Below are 22,716 nucleotides of genomic sequence, written 5' to 3'. Positions count from 1 at the left end.
ACCCACATCTCACTAGTAAATTTCTGGCTAGTTTGCTGGTTCGATGCTTGCCCTAACCAGGACCACAACCTCAGGCTAGCTAAGCCACTGGTTGTTGCTGTTTGTTTGCCACCAAGACCACTACTGTTATGGACATTGCTGCTGTGTGTGAGTTTTTTTCCATGCTCTGCTCCAAATCAGTCAGCCCCTTCTGGCAGCCAAGCTGCTGGCTTCCATGATCTGCCCCACCCTGATGGAATTACTGCACTGACTGAGCTTAAGGTAGGGGACAGGAGTGTCCGCAGCTAAGAACATCACAGACTTCTACTGTTCTTAGCCAAAGTTCAGTGGGGGTTTTTTTTATGAATACCGCATCTCAATTTGGTATATGCCTTTGGTCAACTTCCAGAGCCTAGAAATAGTTAATTTTTTTTTAGTTGGCATTTTAATTTTATAGAAATAGTTATTTTTGGTAATTCAGTCCACTTTATCATTGCTTTATCAGGAGAGGATTTGCTGAGCTACTCACTACACCATATATACCACTATAGTTGACTTTGAAGTCAAAAGATTTTACGTTAATATTAACTTATATTAAGAATCTTAATATTAAGAAATATAAAGGTCCTTTACCAGATAGTCTACCAAAATTGTAAGTCTGTGTATAAGTAAGTTGTTATTAATGCAAAATATTATAACAGCATACATAATCCCACACCAAGTACAAATAAAGAACGAACTTCTGTCCCAAAGTTCTGACAATTTCAGAAGGGACATAACAATTTTCCTTTAAAAAAGTCTGTGGACCACCTCAAAAGCTCTATTTATTTACACACTTATTTACTTAATCATAAACCCATCAGATAATAAGAATTCTAGGTTTCTAAATTCAAAGAGGGAAGGCTGTTGACACATTTTGCTGCTTGGGCTATGTTGCCACTTACTAATGCTGCTGTACTCTCTCCTATTTCATGGGGGAAAAATCTCTTCCTGTAGGACTATGAGTGCACCTTACCTTTGGGCTCAGTGATGATATGGCTGACTCCAAGTCTCTGACAGACGTAATGGAAGGCCTGATTCCCAGGATTACACCATTGATCGATATAGTCATTCGAGCATGTCCATAGCATGTTGTTCACTGTATCGTAACAGGCACCTGCAAAAAGAACATCCTTTATTCAACTATCATACCATTGACTGCTTGATACATACTTCTCATAGCAGTGCTAAAGAATGAAAGGGCAAGGATTCTCCCCAGTGCTGGCAAGCCACATCCCACATCCCCCCAATGCTGACAAAGCATTAGATTGGGGCTCAGTAGGAAGGCAGGATTCAATGTCTACTCGGCTTAACTCATATGTGAGAATGGAATAAGCCTCATGGAATAGAAAGTTTTTAGTAACTGACTTACATGTGACCTTTTTAATTCCAAAAAGGATTTAAGTGGCTTACAGTAAAACCCAGGTACAACAGGACTAATTAACATTAACACACAGTAAAAGCCTTAGTAACTGAGCCCAAAACTTAGATATGAGCTCCCTAGGTGCCAAGGCAAAGAGAAAATCCAATGCGCTAACATAATGCTCATTTTCTAACAATAAGAAGTATACTAATCCCTCAAGGAAAATAAACCTTTTTAATGGCATAAACTTTAAGAAGAATTTGTTATAGACAACATTACACAACCTAATGGATAGTATCTTCAATAGTAATTTATGCAGAGGAATTTCACATATGACAATTTCTTATACTAATCCTCACAATTAAAGAGGAGCATAAAAAAATTCTTTCAAGGAAACTAGAATACCATAGAGAATTAGCAAGAGTTTTTAAGAGAAATTGCTTAAATTTTGAATTTTCCAAGGAAAATAAATGTGGGCATTTATTTCTTACCCAATCCTGGTACAAGAGCACCACGCCCCAATGAGCTTCCAGCAGCATCTATGAGATCGGCACGACTTGTGAATTGACCATCCGAAATATTATACACCAAGCTAGAAGCTAGGACTTCAGAAACAAATATTAAGCTGTTTAATAAGCCTTAAGATGATGGTTAGCTTAAACTTTAGCCTCTTAACAAGACTTTATAAAAATCACATCTTGGGCTTCCCTGGTGGCGCAGTGGTTGGGAGTCCGCCTGCAGATGCAGGGGACGCGGGTTCGTGCCCCGGGCCGGGAGGATCCCACGTGCCGTGGAGCGGCTGCGCCCGTGGGCCATGGCTGCTGGGCCTGCGCGTCCAGAGCCTGCTGTTCCACAACGGGAGAGGCCACAGCGGTGAGAGGCCCGCAAAAAAAAAAAAAAAAAAAATCACATCTTTTTTGGTTGTCTACCAGTGGTAACAATGAGGAGACAAAAGACACACATTAAGACCACAAAAAGAAAACTGTCATAAAGCCTTTTCCAATACGGTGAACCATATTTTTGAAAGTGTTTTTAAAATGGCAACTTTTACATACAGGTTTTTTTCAAGATAGATTGTCAAAAGGGTAATTGCAAACGGGGTTATGATTATTAACATCACAAGGTAACAATATTTACAAGAAATATTTACAATATTTACATATATTTGGTGCTCAAAACAGGTTAGTGGATGTTTAGTTGCTATCCTTCCAAGTCCTGGCTCTAGAACCTGGAAACACTTCAGCCTTTTCCCTTAACACAGGGAAGTGTAGTGATGACAAGCATGAGCTTTAGGATTCTGAATTTGAATTCCAGCTCTACCACTTCTGTGTGACCCTGGGAAATTTACCGAACCTCTCAGTTTCCCCATGTGTAAAGTGGAGATAATAAAAGTTACCTACTTTATACAGTTATTGTGAAGATTAAATGAGTTTAAATATATCAAGGATCTGCTTTTTTTTTTTTTTTCCTGAGAAGGTTTTATCGTGGCTGCTGCTTTCCTCATGGCGGCCAGGACACTCCTCAGCTCCTCTTGCTTCCTCTTGGCACAGATGTATATCCCCACCCTTTTCTGGATGAACTTGAGGGCCTGCTTGTTCTTGGAGACCCTGGCATGCTACTCCATGGCATGCAGCTCCTAAGGGGCAAAGCCACACACCTTTTGGATCACATCTTGCAGGGCTGTGCCTCAGCTTGCTCATGTTCTTGGTCACCTGGTGGCCCTTGTTGAGGCCCACGGCCATGGGGCAGCAAGAAGCCATGGCGGCTGCCCTTCAATGGCTGCCATGGCAGAAGGGCCTAGCTGCTATTATTGATATAACTTTCTTCCCCACTTTCCAACAGAAAATTCTAGCACTGTCTCTCAAGTTCCTTTTTCTTATTCCCATCACCCTAGTAATCTGGATTCTCATCACGTCTGACTTGAGGTATAATCTAAACTGTACTCTTTGTTTCTTTTCTATTGTTCTGTCCTGCACACCAACAAAATGGTCTTCTCCAAATCTCTTTTTCATTGTATTTACCATGCATATGCCTTTCCCCTATGTGGCCACTTATATGAATAATAGCCATTTTTCATGACTTAAACTCAAAACTTCATGAAGTCTCTCCCCTCTACCCCACTCAACAATGATCCTTTCTGCAGCACTTACATCTGCTCCCCATGGTTCAGGCAGTGATACAGCATTGTATATCATTTTCTAGTTGTTTCACACACCTGCATCATTTCTCCCAACCAGACTATGAGCTCCTCAAGGCAAGCACCACTTTTCCCACTCACTGAGTAGCCACCACAGTGATCAATGTGGAACAGGACATAGAAAAAATTTAAGCATTTATTTATTTGTTGGTCTAAAATAGAATCACTGGGTAAGCTATATCCTCATGAAAAAAATGGCACCGTGAAGGCCTGTTTTAATCAAATGGGGCTAATCTCAGGTGAGTGGAAAAAACCATGCCAAAAAGACTAAAAAAGAGTTTCAGATGATTAATGGTGAATAAAAAGACAAATAACCCAATTTTAAAATGGACAAAGGATTTGAATAGGTATTTCTCCAAAGAACATATACAAATGGCCAATCAGCACAAGAAAAGATGTTCAACATCATTAGTTGTTAGGGAAATGCAAATCAAAACCACAATGAGATACCACTTCATACCCACTATGGAGTACAGCTATTAAAAAAAAAAAAGAAAAATAACAAATGTCAGAGAGGATGTGGAAAAATTGGAGCCATTGATAATGAGACTCTAAAATGGTACAGCCGTTCTGGAAAACAGTTTAGCAGTCCCTCCGAAGCTTAAACATACAGGTACCACATGACCCAGAATTCTACTCCTACACATATACCCAAGAGAAATGACAACATGTCTACGCAAAAACTTGTACATGAATGTTTATAGCAGCATTATTCAAAACAGTCAAAAAGCAGAAACAACTCAAATGTCAATGGATTATATTCATACAATCAAGTATGATTTGGCCATAAAAAGAAATGAAGTAATGATTTGTGCTACAACATGGGTGAACCTTGGAAACATTACGCTTAAAAAAAAAAAAAAAAGCCAGTCACAAAAGCACATATATTGTATAATTCCATATATTTGAAAAGTCCAGAATAGGTAAATCCATAGAGTCAGAAAGTAGATTGGTGGATGCCAGGGGGTGGGGAAAGGGGGGGATAAAGGGACTGATTGCTAATGGGTATGGGGTATCTTTTTAGAGGGATGGAAATGTTCTAGAATTAGATTGTGGTGATGGCTGGACAACTCTGAATATATTAAAAACCACTGAACTGTATACTTTAAAGGGGTAAATTTTATGGTATGTAAGTTATAACTCAATAAAGCTGTTTTTTGTTTTTGAAGTGAATAGTAAATTTACATCATTTACCCGAGGGCTAAAGGAGGCATCCTGGTCACGTATTAGAGAAAACAGGCTGTTGAGAAAAAGTCTAACCCATTTGATTCTAAAAGCAAAAAAGAAGACTTCCCTGGTGGCGCAGTGGTTAAGACTCTGCGCTCCCAATGCAGGGGGCCCAGGTTCCATCCCTGGTCAGGGAACTAGATGCTGTATGCATGTCGCAACTAAGAATTCGCATGCCACAACTAAGGAGCTGACGAGCTGCAACTCAGAAGCCTGCGAGCACAACTAAGGAGCCCGCCTGCTGCAACTAAGGACCCTACATGCCGCAACTAAGAAGCCAGCGAGCCGCAACTAAGGAGCCCACTGGCTGCAACTAAGGGTCCTGCTGGCCACAACTAAGGAGCCAGCCAGCGGCAACTAAGGAGCCTGCAAGCTGCAACTAAGGAGCACGCCTGCTGCAACCAAGACCTGGTGCAACCAAATAAAGAAAATAAATATTTAAATGAATTTTTAAAAAGTAAAGACAAAAGAGTTTTGGAGTTGTTATGAGTATCTAAATCCCAAACACGTGCACTACTTGAAATGGCCTAAAGGTTAAGTTGATACTAGATAAATGGTTTTATTTAAGCTGTTGAGGTTAAATTTATATCTGCAGGTTAAAGTTTGGGTAAGAAATGCTTTTTTAAACATCTAAATGTGAAATATAATCCTTCAATGGAATTATGGGGAGGGGGAAGGGTAAGCTGTGACAAAGCGAGAGAGAGGCATGGACTTATATACACTACCAAACGTAAAATAGATAGCTAGTGGGAAGCAGCCGCATAGCACAGGGAGATCAGCTCGGTGCTTTGTGACCACCTAGAGGGGTGGGATAGGGAGGGTGGGAGGGAGGGAGACGCAAGAGGGAAGAGATATGGGACCATATGTATATATATAACTGATTCACTTTGTTATAAAGCAGAAACTAACATACCATTGTAAAGCAATTATACTCCAATAAAGATGTTAAAAAAAAAAAAGCAAATTATTTTTAAAAGACAGAATATGAAATTTTGGAAAATGAAAATAAGTAAACTGATTTTAAAACATTTTAATTTTATGTGCCTAAACAAACTTTAAGGAAAAAAGGAATGTTAAAAAAAAGGTGTTACCAGGGGCTTCCCTGATGGCGCAGTGGTTGAGAGTCCACCTGCCAATGCAGGGGACACGGGTTCCTGCCCCGGTCCGGGAAGATCCCACATGCCGTGTAGCGGCTGGGCCCGTGAGCCATGGCCGCTGAGCCTGCGCATCCGGAGCCTGTGCTCCGCAACGGGAGAGGCCACAACAGTGAGAGGCCCGCGTACCGCAAAAAAAAAAAAAAAAAAAAAAAAAGAAAAAAAAGGTGTTACCATATATAAAAGGAATATTTGGGGTTTGTTTTTGTTTTTAGAAATACTCTAACATACTTTATTGCATATGATCACCAAACAATGATGTGAGATACTATTAGCCTTTTATTTCTTCAGATGGGAAAACTGAGGCTCAGAGGGGTTAAATGATGTCCCTAAGGTAAGAAAGACACAAAATGGCAATGTAAAAGGAACATTTTTTTATTCTATATTATTTTCTCTTTTTTTTAATTGATTTATTTTTATTTTATTTATTTATTTATTTATTTTTTGGCTGACTTGGATCTTTGCTACTGCCCAAGGGCTCTTCTCTGGTTGCGGAGAGCAGGGGCTACTCTTCATTGCAGTGTGAAGCCTTCTCATTGTGGTGGCTTCTCTTGTTATAAAGCATGGGCTCTAGGCACATGGGCTTCAGTAGTTGTGGCACACAGGCTCAGTAGTTGTGGCTCACAGGCTCTAGAGCACAGGCTCAGTAGTTGTGGCGCACGGGCTTAGGTGCTCCGTGGCATGTAGGATCTTCCCAGACCAGGGTTTGAACCTGTGTCCCCTACATTGGCAGGCGGATTCTTAACCACTGCACCACCAGGGAAGCCCTATATTATTTTCAATTTAACTATTTGTCCACTCTGAAGCCAAAATCACATTGCTTTAATTACTATAGTATGCCTCCCTCTTTCATAAAAATATATGTACACTTATATCCCCATATCCCCTCCCTCTTGCGTCTCCCTCCCACCCTCCCTATCCCACCCCTCTAGGTGGTCACAAAGCACCGAGCTGATCTCCCTGTGCTATGCGGCGGCATACGTATAGCTGATTCACTCTGTTATACAGCAGAAACTAACACAACATTGTAAAGCAATTATACTCCAATAAAGATGTTAAAAATAAAGAAATACATAAAAAATATATACATGTACACTTAACAGTAATGAATTTTTGCATATATTATTTTGTATCATATACATTTTTATGTGTCCTAAAATGGAGGTATTTCACAGACGTATTTTCATAGCTCTCCAGTGGGTAGAGTTCTTGCAGTGTCAGTAAATAAAGTGGCAACAGATTATTTCCTAGAATCTTCCTGACCTCATTATTATTTCTAGTAATTTTACAGGACAATAGTTTTCAGAAGTGTACTATTATACCACTTTCAAAAATTCTATTTTTAATTCCTCCTAGCCTATAACTATACTGATAAGGTTTTTTGTTGTTATCAAAGAGCATCTGTAATCAGAGCAAGTGTAAAATCACTATTAGGAAAAACCTTAAATTTCAAAGTTAGGGACAAATTGGGAAAAGAGCCACAAATAAAGTTCACTTACTTTTTAAAGATGACAAACCACTTGTTCCACCAAAAAGAGACCGGGTAGCAGAGCTGCCTGATCCCCCTGGAGGTGGGACCAGCATCACCAAGTATGTACCACAGGTGTAAATGGGCGTCTTCCGAAGCATTTTTAGAGGAAGGCCACAGCTAGTATTTGCTGGTAAAAAGGAATGAAAATGGTGAGCAGAAATAGTTGACACACAGATTAATTTGACTACCAAACCAAATTAGAGTATAACAAAGGGGCCCCCAATTCTAACAATAATACACTCAGACTCAAAATACAGAGCAAGAAATAATAAGCTAAGGGCAAAATAATGATCTTCTGTCTCCACAGCCTGGTCCCAAGCCTTCTGGTTACATGACCTGAACATTTCTCAAAGGTGTTCCCAGTATTCAATATGTCCTTATGTCTTTTAAAAATCTTTCAATGGACTTGAGGACACGGGAGGGGGAAGGGTAAGCTGGAACAAAGTGAGAGAGTGGTATGGACATATATACACCACCAAGCGTAAAATCGATAGCTAGTGGGAAGCAGCACATAGCACAGGGAGATCAGCTCGGTGCTTTGTGACCACCTAGAGGGGTGGGAGGGAGACGCAAGAAGGAAGAGATATGGGGATATATGTATATGTATGGCTGATTCACTTTGTTATAACGCAGAAACTAACACACCATTGTAGAGCAATTATACTCCAATAAAGATGTTAAAATAAATAAATAAATAAATAACATAAAGATCTTTCAAAAGAATGAACCCTCACATGGACTAAATCTCAAAATAAAAGAAGAATCCTACTGTTTATGTTTCCCCCTAGGAAACTGTGCTCCAGTAGAGATCTTTTCATTTTATATAGAACAAATTATTAACAGGTTTGTGATATTAAATTTATTATAAACAGCTCTGAACATGGAATCTACTAGAAATTTCAACCCATAACTAGTTAATAAAAGCTTTCACAATGTCTATCAGAAAATAACTTTATGTCCACAGAATTTATAACCCATGATGTATTTTCTTTTTTTTAGGGTCAGTGACATAAACTATCATTAGGAAAATAATTATTGTATCTAATCAAGAGGTATAAAATGTACTTTAATTTCCCTTACTCACTGGCAGATCTGAAAATGTAGGGTGAATTTAACATTTTCTATATATTAGTCCAGTGAAGATTGACGATGGCAACAGAAAGAGTGCTTTACCTAGGAAGCTGTCAAGGTATAAAATATGACTGCCTACATAGACGTAAAATTATCTTTAGATGGTTTAGATTAGAAAAATTAGACAAGTGAAACCGAATCTGTCATTTGCTTTGAATGCCTGTGGTTCTAAAAAGCTCCATTTTTTAAACTTCCAAGCCGCCAACAAGTATATTTTTCATTTAGGACATAAATCCAGTAGCATAAATTTCCATAAGTAAGAAACCCAAAAGGGGCAACGACTGAAAAACTAGCAACTTTGTGAGCATAACCACACAAAGAGCATAACCACACAATCGTGGTTTTCACCAAGATGTTTTTAATATACATACTCTTATTAACATGGTAATAGGTATTAGTTTATCACCGAATTAAAAATCCTAGACCCGCTGAATGTTGAATTAATTGTCAAAAGTTCACTTAGCCTATAACTGGTGAATTTTTATGTAGCAACCTCAGGTTAAATGAATACATAGAGAATGTGCATAAAAGTATGAGTGAAATCACATGTTTAGAGTTACAGATACCAGTTTTCACAGGATTCTAAATATACCCTTGCCTTCTGAGTCCACTTTCTGATATCACCCATGTTTTCTTATGTAACAAACATCCTTTTAGTATTTCTATTGTGCAGGCTAGTATTCAATTTTCTCCCAAGGGACAAACCCAGATCAAGCCTTCAGCTTGTCAGGAAAATGTTCATTTAGGTAATAGGACTGTCCTCTACAAACTATTTCCTATAATTCAAATTATCCACATACCCAAGTTATAACAACTATTAATAAATTCCCTACTTACATTTGATACAATGGAGACCTGTGGAAGTAACATACTATCCTTAAATTCTAATACGGACTAATAAGTATTTAAAATTTGATAGTCTCACAATGAATTAATCACAAATATTTTCTCTTCCTAACATTTCAATATATAAAAGGATTAAAGCATAAAACTGCATTAAATTCATTAAACATATATTAATTCAGATTCATTTTTCTATACATGGCTCTTTTTCTAGCCTGATCTTTTACTACAGGTCATGATTTGTTATAAACTCATGTAGTTGGTATGTAATATGAAAACTCCTCAAGAATAATGGTTCTTGACTTTGGGGGGGTCATAAATGGCCTTGAACATCTGATAAAAATTATGATGATACATATGTTATTTAAAACTTTGGGAGAGCATATTTATGAACCTCTGAAAGGCTTATCCCCATGAAGAATTCCTGCTTTAAAAGTACAGAACAGTGTGTTTAGAAGGCTACCTTTTATTGAGAAAAGAAGGACGATAAAAATACATAAATTTGTCTTTCTAAATTAATTTAATTTCTCTTTGCATAAAAAAACTCTGACAGGATAAACAAAAACTAATAAATAGAGCTACCTATAGGGGGTAGGGTGGGGCAAATACTGAATATACAAGGACACGGGAGTAAGATTTCTCTGCATATACCTTTTATATTGTTTTCACTTTCAAACTCTGTAACTATTTTCAAATATTAAAGTGCAAACACTAAATGCCAAATTCCAGAAAAAGCAACCTCTGTTGTGGAAGGTTTGCCTCTCATTTTCTTGGTCAAGAATGTATTTAGAAAAACTAAAAATAGAACTACCATATGACCCAGCAATCCCGCTACTGGGCATATACCCTGCGAAAACCATAATTCAAAAAGAATCATGTACCACAATATTCATTGCAGCACTATTTACAATAGCCAGGACGTGGAAGCAACCTAGGTGTCCAGCAACAGATGAATGGATAAAGAAGATGTGGCACATATATACAATGGAATATTACTTGGCCATAAAAAGAAATAAAATTGAACTATTTGTAGTGAGGTGGGTGGACCTAGAGTCTGTCATACAGAGTGAAGTAAGTCAGAAAGAGAAAAACAAATACCGTATGCTAACACATATATATGGAGTCAAAAAAAAATGGTTCTGATGAACCTAGGGGCAGGACAGGAATAAAGACGCAGATGTAGAGAATGGACTTAAGGACACGGGGGAGGGGGGAAGGGTAAGCTGGGACGAAGTGTGAGAGTGGCATTGACATATATACACTACCAAACGTAAAATAGATAGCTAGTGGGAAGCAGCTGCATAGCACAGGGAGATCAGTTCGGTGTTTTGTGACCACCTAGAGGGGTGGGATAGGGAGGGTGGGAGGGAGATGCAAGAGGGAGGGGATATGGGGATATATGTATACATATAGCTGACTCACTTTGTTACACAGCAGAAACTAACACAACATTGTAAAACAATTACATTCCAATAAAGATGTTAAAAAAAAAGAATGTATTTAGTGAAGATGATGCTAAATGAGTTTTTTACATTCATGAAGCAGATGCTAAATGTGAAAAGTTTATACTAACAGTAATGATAAGGTATTTACCATTAAACACAGAGCTGCTTTGAATTATTACAGATTCATGCTAATTCATGTCCACAGCCAACAGTATGTATTAGCTTGGAATTAAAAAAAATGAAAAGTGACTGGAAGGACATTAAAAACGGTGAACTACGTAAAGCAAAGTGCTTTGTACGGCACACTGTAAATGCTCAATAACAAGTATTGCCTGAATTCCACAGGCAGCATGCACTAATCACAAGCTGAATGTACCAAGCCATGGAAAGGCATGGAGGAATCTTAAAGGCATATTACTAAGTGAGAGAAGCCAATATGAAAGGCTACATTCTGTATAAATCCAATTACATGACATTCTGGAAAAGGCAAAACTATGAAGACAATAAAAAGATCAGTGGTGGCCAGGGTTTGGGGGGTGGGGAGGGATGAACAGATAGAGCACAGAGGATTTTTAAGGCAATAAAAGCACTGTATATGATGCCATAATAATGCACACATGTCATTATGCATTTGTCCAAACCCACAGAATGTACAAGACCAAGAGTGAACCCTAAGGTGAACTATGGACTCTGGGTGATTATGATGTGTCAGGGTGGGTTCATCAGTTGTAACAAACGGACCACTCTGGTGGGGATGTTGATAATAAGGGAGGCTGTGCATGTGTGGGGGCAGGAGGTAGACGAGAAATCTGCACCTTCCTTTACTTTTGCTACGAACCTAAAACTGTTCTAAAAAATAAGGTCTTAAAAATATATATAGCTGAAAAAGCGAAGGGCAGCCTACCTGCCTGGTCCTCTTTCAGGGTGTTGGAGATGGTGGAGCCGGTAAGGGCAGCCAGCGTTGCGGATGGCGAGGCTCGGTAGCGTGAAAGTCTGCTCAGAAGCATCTCATTAATGCTTTTTGCAGATTCGCCCTCTTTTCTCATTAGAATTGTGCGTTCCTGAAGCGGGTTGGCTACAAATACACCATTTTCAACCTAATATTTAAAGAAAAAGAGGTCCTTAAATGATATCTGTTTCCATTCATTTAGCAAATTTCTACTTGAGAAGTGTATTATTGTCATCTGGTTACTCAAAAACATTTCCCAAAATTGTACCTGAGTAGGTGTATACCTCAAAACCTAACTGCGCTACAGAAACTGAGAACAAAAGGAAGGCTACGAGAAGTTTGAGAGCTTTCATTTTTCATAATAGCCCAGATTTTAAAAGTAATGAGCTAAGTTTAATAGGTTCTATGGAAGGCTGTTGATTAAAATTCCTTATATTGAATTCCACAGGCAGCTCTCACTAATTACAAACTTCTGACAGGTACAAGTAAGATGAGAGGAAAACAAGTCAATCAGATCTTGATTTACCACTAAGTACAACTATGAGGATAATGTCTTCTTGAAATATAATTGGCTAAAATCCAAACTCTGTATTAACAGCAGTCAACACTAGCCCCAGCTGCTTGGGTATTGGCAGAGCAATCGTGGAGAAAGGCAGACTTTGTCTGCTAAAAATATACGCCAGCTTCAACTGGATCCTTGCTGGTACTTGGCAGTTCTTCCTTCATCACTTGATTATTCCCCAGAAAAATCTCTGGAGTGGTGATTCCAAAATTCCTTCACCAAATTTTGAGCTTGGCTTTAAGCAGACCACCTGGCTTTCTCTATTGCTAAAAAGATCCAGACCACTTACTGTAAGCTGCTCCCACTCATCTCTCTTCCCACTCAAGAATCTTTGTATCCAGCCTCATTTATTCCTTTCCTCTTTTTTGTTTTTGCGGTACGCGGGCCTCCCACTGTTGTGGCCTCTCCCGTTGCGGAGCACAGGCTCCGGACGCACAGGCCCAGCGGCCATGGCTCACGGGCCCAGCAGCTCCGCGGCATGTGGGATCTTCCCGGACCGGGGCACGAACCGGTGTCCCCTGCATCACCAGGCAGACTCTCAACCACTGCACCACCAGGGAAGCCCTATTCCTTTCCTCTTAATCCAGAGGAAGAAGCACTTCACCTCATGTTATTTAAGGAAGAAGCACTCTGCCTCCTCTCTAACTGCTCCCTCAGTTATCTCCCATCTGCCCCTTCACGCTCAAGGTCTCCCTCTCTGATTTCCTGGTGTCAGGTATTCACAGGCCTCCGGGATCTTAAACAAAACCTTGGTGGCCCATTGCAATACCATCCCTCTTCTCCACTCCCACTCACTATCAAATGTCCCAAATGTATCTCATGCAGCCTCTGTACCCACTGCCCCCTCCAGACCCAGGCTCCTGGATCTGGCTGCAGTCTCAGAAACAGATGCCACTAGCGAAGGTGGGCAGGACTAGAGATAAGAGAGAACAGGAGTATAAAGCGGCAAGGCTTCCAGAAGCAAATAAAAAAACAAAAAAGAAGTACAAAGTGAAAGGGTGGTAGCAGAGAAGAGGCAAGAGAAAGAGAGCAAATTGAGGAGCACAGCCAGGCGAGGTTCCCGGAAGGGCTGGACCTGGTGGGGGGAGGCTTTTACAAGACATTCACAAATGGTAAGGGAATGAGTTTCTTAGAGAGTTCGAAATGCTGTTTCTATTTCCTCCCCTCTGCTTTTTAACACTTTGCAGCTACTTAACTCAGCTCCCTCTAACAAGTGGACATTCTTGATGGGCCGAGAGTAACCTAGAACCAAAATCAACCTTTTTCTTGACTTCCGTGTAGGTTGTGCCACGGTTGCCAGAACTCTTAAGGTTGTCCTTCCTCAGTCTCAGTGGTAGAACACAATCCCAGTTTGTTTCTTTTTAACATGAACACTTACCTATGTGTAAGGGACTCTTCTAATGAGCAAAGCCAAGATAGTTCCTGCCCTCCTTGTTCTCCTCTTATTTGCTGGTTCCCATCTCCACTTACCTAAATGGGAGTTTGCTTAGAGTTAGACCCAGCCTCTGGTGTCTAAGACCTCTGCCTGAAACACTCTGTCCCTAGATCCTCCTATGTGTGGCTGGTTCCTTCCCATCATTCGGGTCTCAGGTAAAATGTCACTGCCTCAAAGAAGCCTCCTATGATTACCAATCTAAAGAGGAATCTCCTCCATCCACCCACCCACCCCCCACAAGCCAGAGCACATCACCCAGTTTTATCTGCACAGCATTTACCATTCTCTGAAATTATTTTACTCATTAATTCATTGATTGTTTGACCTTCTACCTTCCCCGCCCCAACTGAATATTGGCTCCCTGAGAGCCGGGATCCTGCCTGCCTTGTTCACCATAACATTTCTAGCACTCAGAGGCATGCAGTAAATACTTGAAGCTTTGCTGAGTAAACAAATCAGTGCCCTGGCCCAAATCCAATACCAGCTCTCCGAGGTGGCTCCCACGTTTCTATATACAGACCCAGCCTTGCTACTGAGATCTAGTGCCGCTTCTCCAACTGCCTCCCACTCCCCAGCATTTCGACTGGAGCAGCCTTCTGTCGCCTAAAATTTAACACGTCCACATCTTACCACGTCATTTTACACACACACACACCCCAGCTAGATTACCCTTTACCAAGTATAGCTCTAGTTATGTTGCACGACTCTAAATATGACCCTTCAAAGGCATCCAGATAAAAAGCAATCACTTGGCATTCAGAAGCATTACCCAGACTAGCCCTATGAGAAAGACAGCAGATAGCTTAAGAAAAAAAATCGTATCATTGTGTTCAAGTACTTTGAAAATACTGAAAAGAAAACCTGATAAAGCGCCTGTGAGAAGCAAGGAGGACTGGGCTTTGGTGCCCAAGTGGTAAATCTGGGAACCTCTGTCCTTAGCTAAGAAGCTCTTTGGGATGAAAAAGCTACTACTGATTTAGAAAGGAGGGGAAGAGCCTGGGAGGAGTAAGAAGCAGCACAGAGTTAGTAACGATGAGAAGCTTCCCTCTGGCTCCCTTCCTGGCCCAAGCACCTCAAGCCCGATGACCATCCAGCCTCTCAACTGGTCTCCCCATTTCCACTTTGGCCCCATATGCTTTACTCTCCACACACCAGCCAATGATTTATTTACAAATGTAAATAAAACCATCTCCTTCCCTGTTTGAAACCCTGCAGCAGCTTCCCAACACACTTATAATAAAATCCAACCTACTGGTAAGGTCCACAGGGTCCAACATCCACTGACCTCCCCGGCTGGTCTGCCTCTGCTCCCCCTTTCTCACCACACTTTCAGCCGCACTGCCTTCTGTCGCCCCTCCAAAATGCCTGTACGCTAGGCCTGTACTTGCTGATCCCTCTTCCTGGACTGGACTAGTTCTGGTTTGCCCGAGACTGTCCTGGTTTTAGCACTGAAAGTCCCATGTCCCAAGAAATCTCTCAGGCCCAGGCCAACGGGGATGGTTGGTTGCCCTCCCTGGCAGGATGGATGGCTGCTTCTCATCATTCTCGTCTCAGTTCAAATGTCCTTCCTCAGAATGGCCCTATCTGCCAGGCAAACTGGAGTGGCTCCCCACTTCCATGCCCCCTCACTCTCTATCGCATTATCCTGTTTTATTTTCTCCCCAGCATTTATCACTTGCTGAAATTATTTTGTTCTTGTTGTTTCCTTTCTTACTCATTCCCCACACTCTAATGTAAGCACCTTGAAAACAAAGGCTTATTACCCTGCTACCCAGACAAGGCACTGGATTAACACAGGAAGGATGAATGAAGGGCATCTCAGTCAGCCAGATCATAATTTAAAGGAAATAATAAACCCATCAGGTGAAGGGGGAGATGGACCTCTATGAACACATGAACACTCTATGACATAAATCACAGCAAGATCCTTTTTGACACACCTCCTAGAGAAATGGAAATAAAAACAAAAATAAACAAATGGGACCTAATGAAACTTCAAAGCTTTTGCACAGCAAAGGAAACCATAAACAAGACCAAAAGACAACCCTCAGAATGGGAGAAAATATTTGCAAATGAAGAAACTGACAAAGGATTAATCTCCAAAATTTATAAGCAGCTCATGCAGCTCAATAACAAAAAAACAAACAACCCAATCCAAAAATGGGCAGAAGACCTAAATAGACATTTCTCCAAAGAAGATATATAGACTGCCAACAAACACATGAAAGAATGCTCAACATCATTAATCATTAGAGAAATGCAAATCAAAACTACAATGAGATATCATCTCACACCAGTCAGAATGGCCATCATCAAAAACTCTAGAAGCAATAAATGCTGGAGACGGTGTGGAGAAAAGGGAACACTCTTGCACTGCTGGTGGGAATGTGAATTGGTACAGCCACTATGGAGAACAGTATGGAGGTTCCTTAAAAACCTACAAATAGAACTACCATATGACCCAGCAATCCCACTACTGGGCATATACCCTGAGAAAACCATAATTCAAAAAGAGTCATGTACCAAAATGTTCATTGCAGCTCTATTTACAATAGCCCGGAGATGGAAACAACCTAAGTGTCCATCATCCACTGAATGGATAAAGAAGATGTGGCACATATATACAATGGAATATTACTCAGCCATAAAAAGAAATGAAATTGAGCTATTTGTAATGAGGTGGATAGACCTAGAGTCTGTCATACAGAGTGAAGTAAGTCAGAAAGAGAAAGACAAATACCATATGCTAACACATATGTATGGAATTTAAGAAAAAAAAATGTCATGAAGATCCTAGGGGTAAGACAGGAATAAAGACACAGACCTACTAGAGAATGGACTTGAGGATATGGGGAAGGGGAAGGGTAAGCTGTGACAAAGCGAGAGAGAGGCATGGACTTATATACACTACCAAACATAAGGTAGATAGCTAGTGGGAAGCAGCCGCATAGCACAGGGAGATCAGCTTGGTGCTTTGTGACCACCTGGAGGGGCGGGATAGGGAGGGTGGGAGGGAGGGAGACTCAAGAGGGAAGAGATATGGGAACATATGTATATGTATAACTGATTCACTTTGTTATAAAGCAGAAACTAACACACCATTGTAAAGCAATTATACTCCAATAAAAACGTAAAAGAAATAATCATAATAATTTAAGGTTTAAAAAGCAAAGTTAAAAATACTTCCATGTCCCCACAGTCTACTCCACTACCTCCCCGCTGATTTCTCTCCTTTTTTCATTGCAAACGTCTGGAGAGAATTATCTATTCTTCACCACCATCTTTTCCACCTCACTTCTCAGCCAGCTCCATCTGGCTTCCACCCCTTACCCTCCCCAACAGCTCTTGCTAAGGCTACCACCAATAGCCTCCATATTCTCCATTCAAAAGACCTCTTTCAGGCTCAATCTTGACTTCTGAACAGAATTCAATGCTGTTAATAACCAAGTTCTCCTTCTTATAAAAATGTATAAAACTTTATAAAAATTTAATTTTTTTAAAGTCTTTATTGAATTCGTTACAATATTGCTTCTGTTTTATGTTTTGGTTTTTTGGTCACGAAGGCATGTAGGATCTTAGCTCGCCGACCAGGGATCGAACCCAGATCCCCTGCATTGGAAGCCGAAGTCTTAACCACTGGACTGCCAGGGAAGTCCCCAAAATTTAACTTTTTATAGCCCCTTTTTAAACTTTTAAAACACATAGAAAGATGAACGGTGGAAAGCAATGCCTTCCCCACTACGTTCCCTCCTCAGACGCAACTAATGTTTCCAGTTTCTTGTGATGCTTCCACTCATTCAACAAGTATCTAGTAATCACCTATTGTGTGCCAGGCACATTGTTCTAGGTGCTGGGGACACAGCAGTCAATAAAAGAGAACAAAATCCCTGCCCTGGAGCTGACATTCTAGGCAAGGGAGACAGTCAATAAATAAGCAAATAAACTGGCAGTAATAAGAGCCACAAAGAAAAAGCAAGGTAAAAGGGATAAGGAGGGACAGGATTATATTTTACATAAAATAATTTATAAAGAATTGTCAGAAAGGTCTTTCTGATAAGGTGATATTTGAGCAGAGACCTAAAATAAGTGAGAACAAGCCATCTGGTTACCTGTGCGATGACAGCCCAGCACAAAGGTCCAGAGGGGGGAGCACATTCAGTGTGTTTGTATGTCAGCAAGGAGACCAGGTGTGGCTAGAGTGGGGTGAGAGGGGGCCCAAATCACACAGTACCTTTACAGAGGTGAATGGGATTTGGGAGACACTCTGAAGGTAAAGCAGACAGCATATGATGACTGGACATGGAATTTGGGAAGGAAAGAAAGAGGAATAGAGAGGGACACCAAGGTCTTTGGCCAGCACTGAAAGGACACAGATGCCATGAACTGAAATGGGAAAGCCTGCAGGAGAAGCAGGTCTGGAGTAAAATCATGAGTTTGGTAGAGGGCATGTCTAGCGTAAGGGAACTATCAGACTTCCAACCGGAAAAGTCTCATATTCTGTGCATATACAAACACCCATCCACATCAATACGCATCTAGAGCTTCAGGGACAGGTTTTGGCTGAGGAGCAAATTTGAGCATTATCTGTATAGAGATGTGTTTCAAGCTACAAGATAGGATGAGATCAACAAGGGAGTAAGAGCAGATAGAGAGAAAGGGTCCTGGAAATAGGTCCTGGTGCCCGTGACTGTTGAGAGGTAGGGAAGACAGGCTGGGCAGGAACAACCAGTGACAGGAGAAGTCCTATGGGTGTCCCAAAGTCCAAGTGAAAACCTTTTCAAGAATGGCAGAGGGGGTGAAGCCACGTTAAATACTGCTAAAAGGTCGAGTAAAAAGAAAACTGAGTTGCCCTTGAATTGACTACTGTGGAAGTCCCCGATGAACTCGGGAAGAGCTGTTTTGGTGGTGTGATGAGGATACAAAACTGATTGGAGCAGGTTCAAGAGAGAATGGGAGGAAAGAACACAGAACAGTAAAAATAAACTCTTTTAAGCATATTGCTGTAAATGGGAGCCAAAGAATAGGGGAGTGGAGGCGGGTGTGGGTCAAGGGAGTTGGTTTTGATTTTTCAAGGCTGGATATCCTCTCATGTATTTGTACGCTGTGGTGAGTGATCCACTGAGAGAGGAGAGCTGTTATCATAGGAGAAGGACAATTCCAGAGAGAATCCACGCCTCCCCGCCAGCCACAACTTTTATCATACAGCAGGTAGTGATTATACACAGTGCTCTGAACCTAGCTTTTTGTACTAAACAATATAACTTGGAAATTAATCTACTTCAATAGATGCAGATCTGCCCCATGCTTTTTAATGGCTACACAGTGTTCCCTTCTGTGAAAGTACCATAGGCAGAAAGCCAGATAGATATCTATGTTTACCTTCCCAAGTCAGCATTTTATTTTTTAAATATACTTTTGATGTGGGCCATTTTTTTAAAGTCTTTACGGAATTTGTTACAACATTGCTTCTGTTTTATGTTTTTGGTTTTGTGGCCACAGGGCATGTGGGATCTTAGCTCCCTGACCAGGGATTGAACCCGCACGCCCTGCACTGAAAGGCTAAGTCTTAACCACTGGACCACCAAGTCCCCCAAGTCAGCATTTTAGAAGCTGCTAAACTAGTGGCCGGTGATGCTTAAGAATTTTTTATCTTATGATGAAAAATTTCAAAAATGCAAAAATAGTGAATAGTATAGTGAACCTCCATATATCCATCATCCAGATTCAACCAGAAACGGCCAAATTTAACCAGATACGGCCAAATCTGTTTAACCCACCCATCTATTTTTGCTCAAGCATTTTAAAGCATATCCCAGACTTGGGACTGACATATACACACTACTATATATAAAATAGATAACTAATAAGGACCTACTGTAGAGCACAGGGAACTCTACTCAATACTCTGTAATGGCCTACATGGGAAAAGAATCTAAAAAAGAGTGGATATATTTATATGTATAACTGATTCACTTTGCTGTACACCTGAAACTAACACAACACTGTAAATCTACTATACTCCAGTAAAAATTTTTAAAAATAAATAAAGCATGTCCTAGACATCATGTAATTCCACTTCTGAATACTTCACTACACATCTCTAAAAATATGGACATTTTCTTATATAATCACAATGCCATCATCATACTTTAAAAAGAAGAATACGGCTTCCCTGGTGGTGCAGTGGTTGAGAGTCCGCCTGCCGATGCAGGGGACACGGGTTCGTGCAGGAAGGGACACTACTACTACCTAGAGCTGAGGAACAAGTAATAAAAGGTTAACTATAAGTTACAAAGATATTCTCCTCCAAAGAGGAATTAAAATGAATGAAATAAATACATTAGGAAGAAGGAGGAAAGAAAGGGGATGAACTGAGCCAAATGCTCATCTATCACAGCAAAAAACAAAAAAAACAAAACACACACACACACACACACACACACACAATATATATAGGGTTAGTAAACCAAGAAACAGCAATATAAGCCTTTTACTTAGAAATATGAAAGCAGCCACCAGAAGAAGGAAAAGCTGACACCATTAAAGTAACTGTCTATAAGGAACATGCTAGGGATGGGGCAAGAGACTCTCACTTTTCATTATGAGCCTAGATGTGCTACCTCAAGTTTTAATCCATGTACATGTTTTTCTTTGATATAGATATTTTTTAATTTAACAAAAGCATATAAGGGAAAGGGGAATTCTTTGATGTTTTCCCATTATTCTTAGGACAAAGACCTAAATCTTTTAACTAGCTCGTTAGGTCTGTTTAAAAACAACTTTTTAAAAAAGGCATTTCTAACAATTTAATTACGAACGCATCTTCTAGTAGTACAATCTCTAGCAGATCAATTCAAAGACTCACTCTGGCTAAGACATTTTATAAGAAAAGATAATGATTTGAGAATACTGAGAAACTAGATAGAAAAAAAAAAAAGAATGTACAGTTAAAGGTTACTAGACTGACAGTTAACTGGCAGGATGGATGACTTCTTTCCCAGAACAAGTTTTAACCCCATTAAAGTTTATCAGAAATTGCTTCAGTGTTTTTTTTTTTCCTTCAGGAATGCTAATTTCTTCCCAGAAGGAGGTTGTAAATTACATTATATAAAAAGGTTTTGTCACAGACCTGGCTTGGGGCAATTTTTTCTTTACAAGTCTCTACAAATATTATCTAGACCAGTGCTGTCCAATAGACCTTTCTTCAATGATGGAAATGTTCTCTATCTTTGATGTTCAACATGGTAGCCACTAGCCTGCCACATGTGGCTACTGAGGACTTGAAACGTGGCTAATGCAACTGAGCAACTGAAGTTTTAATTGTATTTAATTCTGATTAATTTAAATAGCCACATGTGGCTACTAGCTATTATATTAGACAGTGCAGATCTGGACCATCATGGTTTCCAGTCTCTCTTTGCCCCAAGCTCTTCTCTCTGCACTCAACCACTCTGGCCCGCTGTCCTTTCCAATAAAACACATGCTCGCTCCCTCCACAGAGCTTTTCCATTTGTAGTCTCCCTTTCCTACCATGTTCTTTCCTCCCTATTCCCCAACTTCTTCATCTGGTTAGCTACTACTTTTCCTTCACTACCTCAAATTATGTTGTCCACGTATCTGTTCACTTGTTTCTGGTTAATGTTTTGTCTCTCCACCACCACCACAACTCAACACACCCGCCAAAATTCAAGCTCCATTTGAGCAAGGGTCCTGTCCCCCTTGCCCATCACTGTATTCCCACCACCTAGATACCACCATGCCTGGTTCTCAGTAGATACTTAGCCAATATCTAATGAATGAATGAATGACTGCCTTCTCACAATATCAACTGTCATCTCTCTTGGGGACTCCCAATATCCATCTGTAGACCCAATCTTGCTAGTGCAATTTAGTTCCAAATTTCCAAGAAGCTTATGAGCATTTCTACTTAAAAGCCCACTGTCTATACATTAACTATCCTTATCTCCACTCTGTTGCTAGATTAACCTTCAAAAACCTTGCCTTTATTTGTGTCATACAACTCCAAACAAAGAAATCTTCAAAGACATCCAAGAGAGAAGTCAATTTGAGGCAAGAGTGAACACACTGTACAAGTACTCCAAGTTTCTTAGGTCCTTTGTAAACCAATTATAAAAAGAAAGCAAGTAAAAAATGTCTCTGCAAAGACATAAAATGAGAAACTGAAACTTACCACAAGTTCAAAAATGTCCATGAAGACAGAATGTCCCTTAGGTGTTTTCTCATTCAGACTGGCAGGAGACCAGATCCAATAGAAGTAAGTACCATCTGAAGAAAGGTGCACGGTGCTCATAGTGCTGCCCACAGGGAGGTGATTGGCTGGCATTGGCACCATCTGGCACACCTGAACATGAAAGGGAGGAAAACTTCATTAGTGTGACATGTAAATTCTGATTCTATCAGTTCATCATTAATGCCATTAAGTCCAAGAAGAGAATTCAATAGGCCTCCTGGTCAAAATAAAACTGACATTTACCTCTAAGAATAATATATGAAAATTATATGACAGAAATATAAGAGTTCATACAATGGGCCATGCAATAGATTAGAAGATTCCTGAGATTAATTCCCATTACATTTTAATAGGAAAAAGTATTACTAAACACTTTGAATCTGCTATGCATGTGTGTTTTATCAAACACTTATTAAAAACAAAGTTTTTTAGGGGATATGGGGATATATGTATACATATAGCTGATTCACTTTGTTATACAGCAAAAACTAACACAACATTGTAAAGCAATTATACTCCAATAAAGATGTTAAAAAAAAGAAAAAAACAAAGTTTTAGAGAAACAGTACTTTCTGAAATTCCCTTAGTATATAAATTTAAGGCTTAAGTA

The 22,716-nt window shown here is 40.1% G+C and overlaps 1 protein-coding gene across 1 annotated transcript in view; it reads right to left on the bottom strand.

Annotated features, from left to right (window-relative positions):
* Positions 1-22,716, bottom strand: part of HECTD4 (HECT domain E3 ubiquitin protein ligase 4) — a gene marked incomplete at its 5' end in the record, with an annotated part of 190,514 nt that overhangs the window by 107,272 nt on the left and 60,526 nt on the right. The window contains 5 exons of the mRNA XM_082667923.1: positions 995-1,135; positions 1,873-1,986; positions 7,459-7,617; positions 11,814-12,006; positions 22,047-22,217. Of these exons, the coding sequence (XP_082524049.1) occupies positions 995-1,135; positions 1,873-1,986; positions 7,459-7,617; positions 11,814-12,006; positions 22,047-22,217 (778 nt within the window). The remainder of the gene's footprint in view (positions 1-994; positions 1,136-1,872; positions 1,987-7,458; positions 7,618-11,813; positions 12,007-22,046; positions 22,218-22,716) is intronic.

Source organism: Grampus griseus, assembly GCF_964374135.1.
Source record: "Grampus griseus genome assembly, chromosome: 12".
NCBI lineage: Eukaryota > Metazoa > Chordata > Mammalia > Artiodactyla > Delphinidae > Grampus > Grampus griseus.
This window is presented reverse-complemented; position numbering and strand designations above follow the sequence as displayed.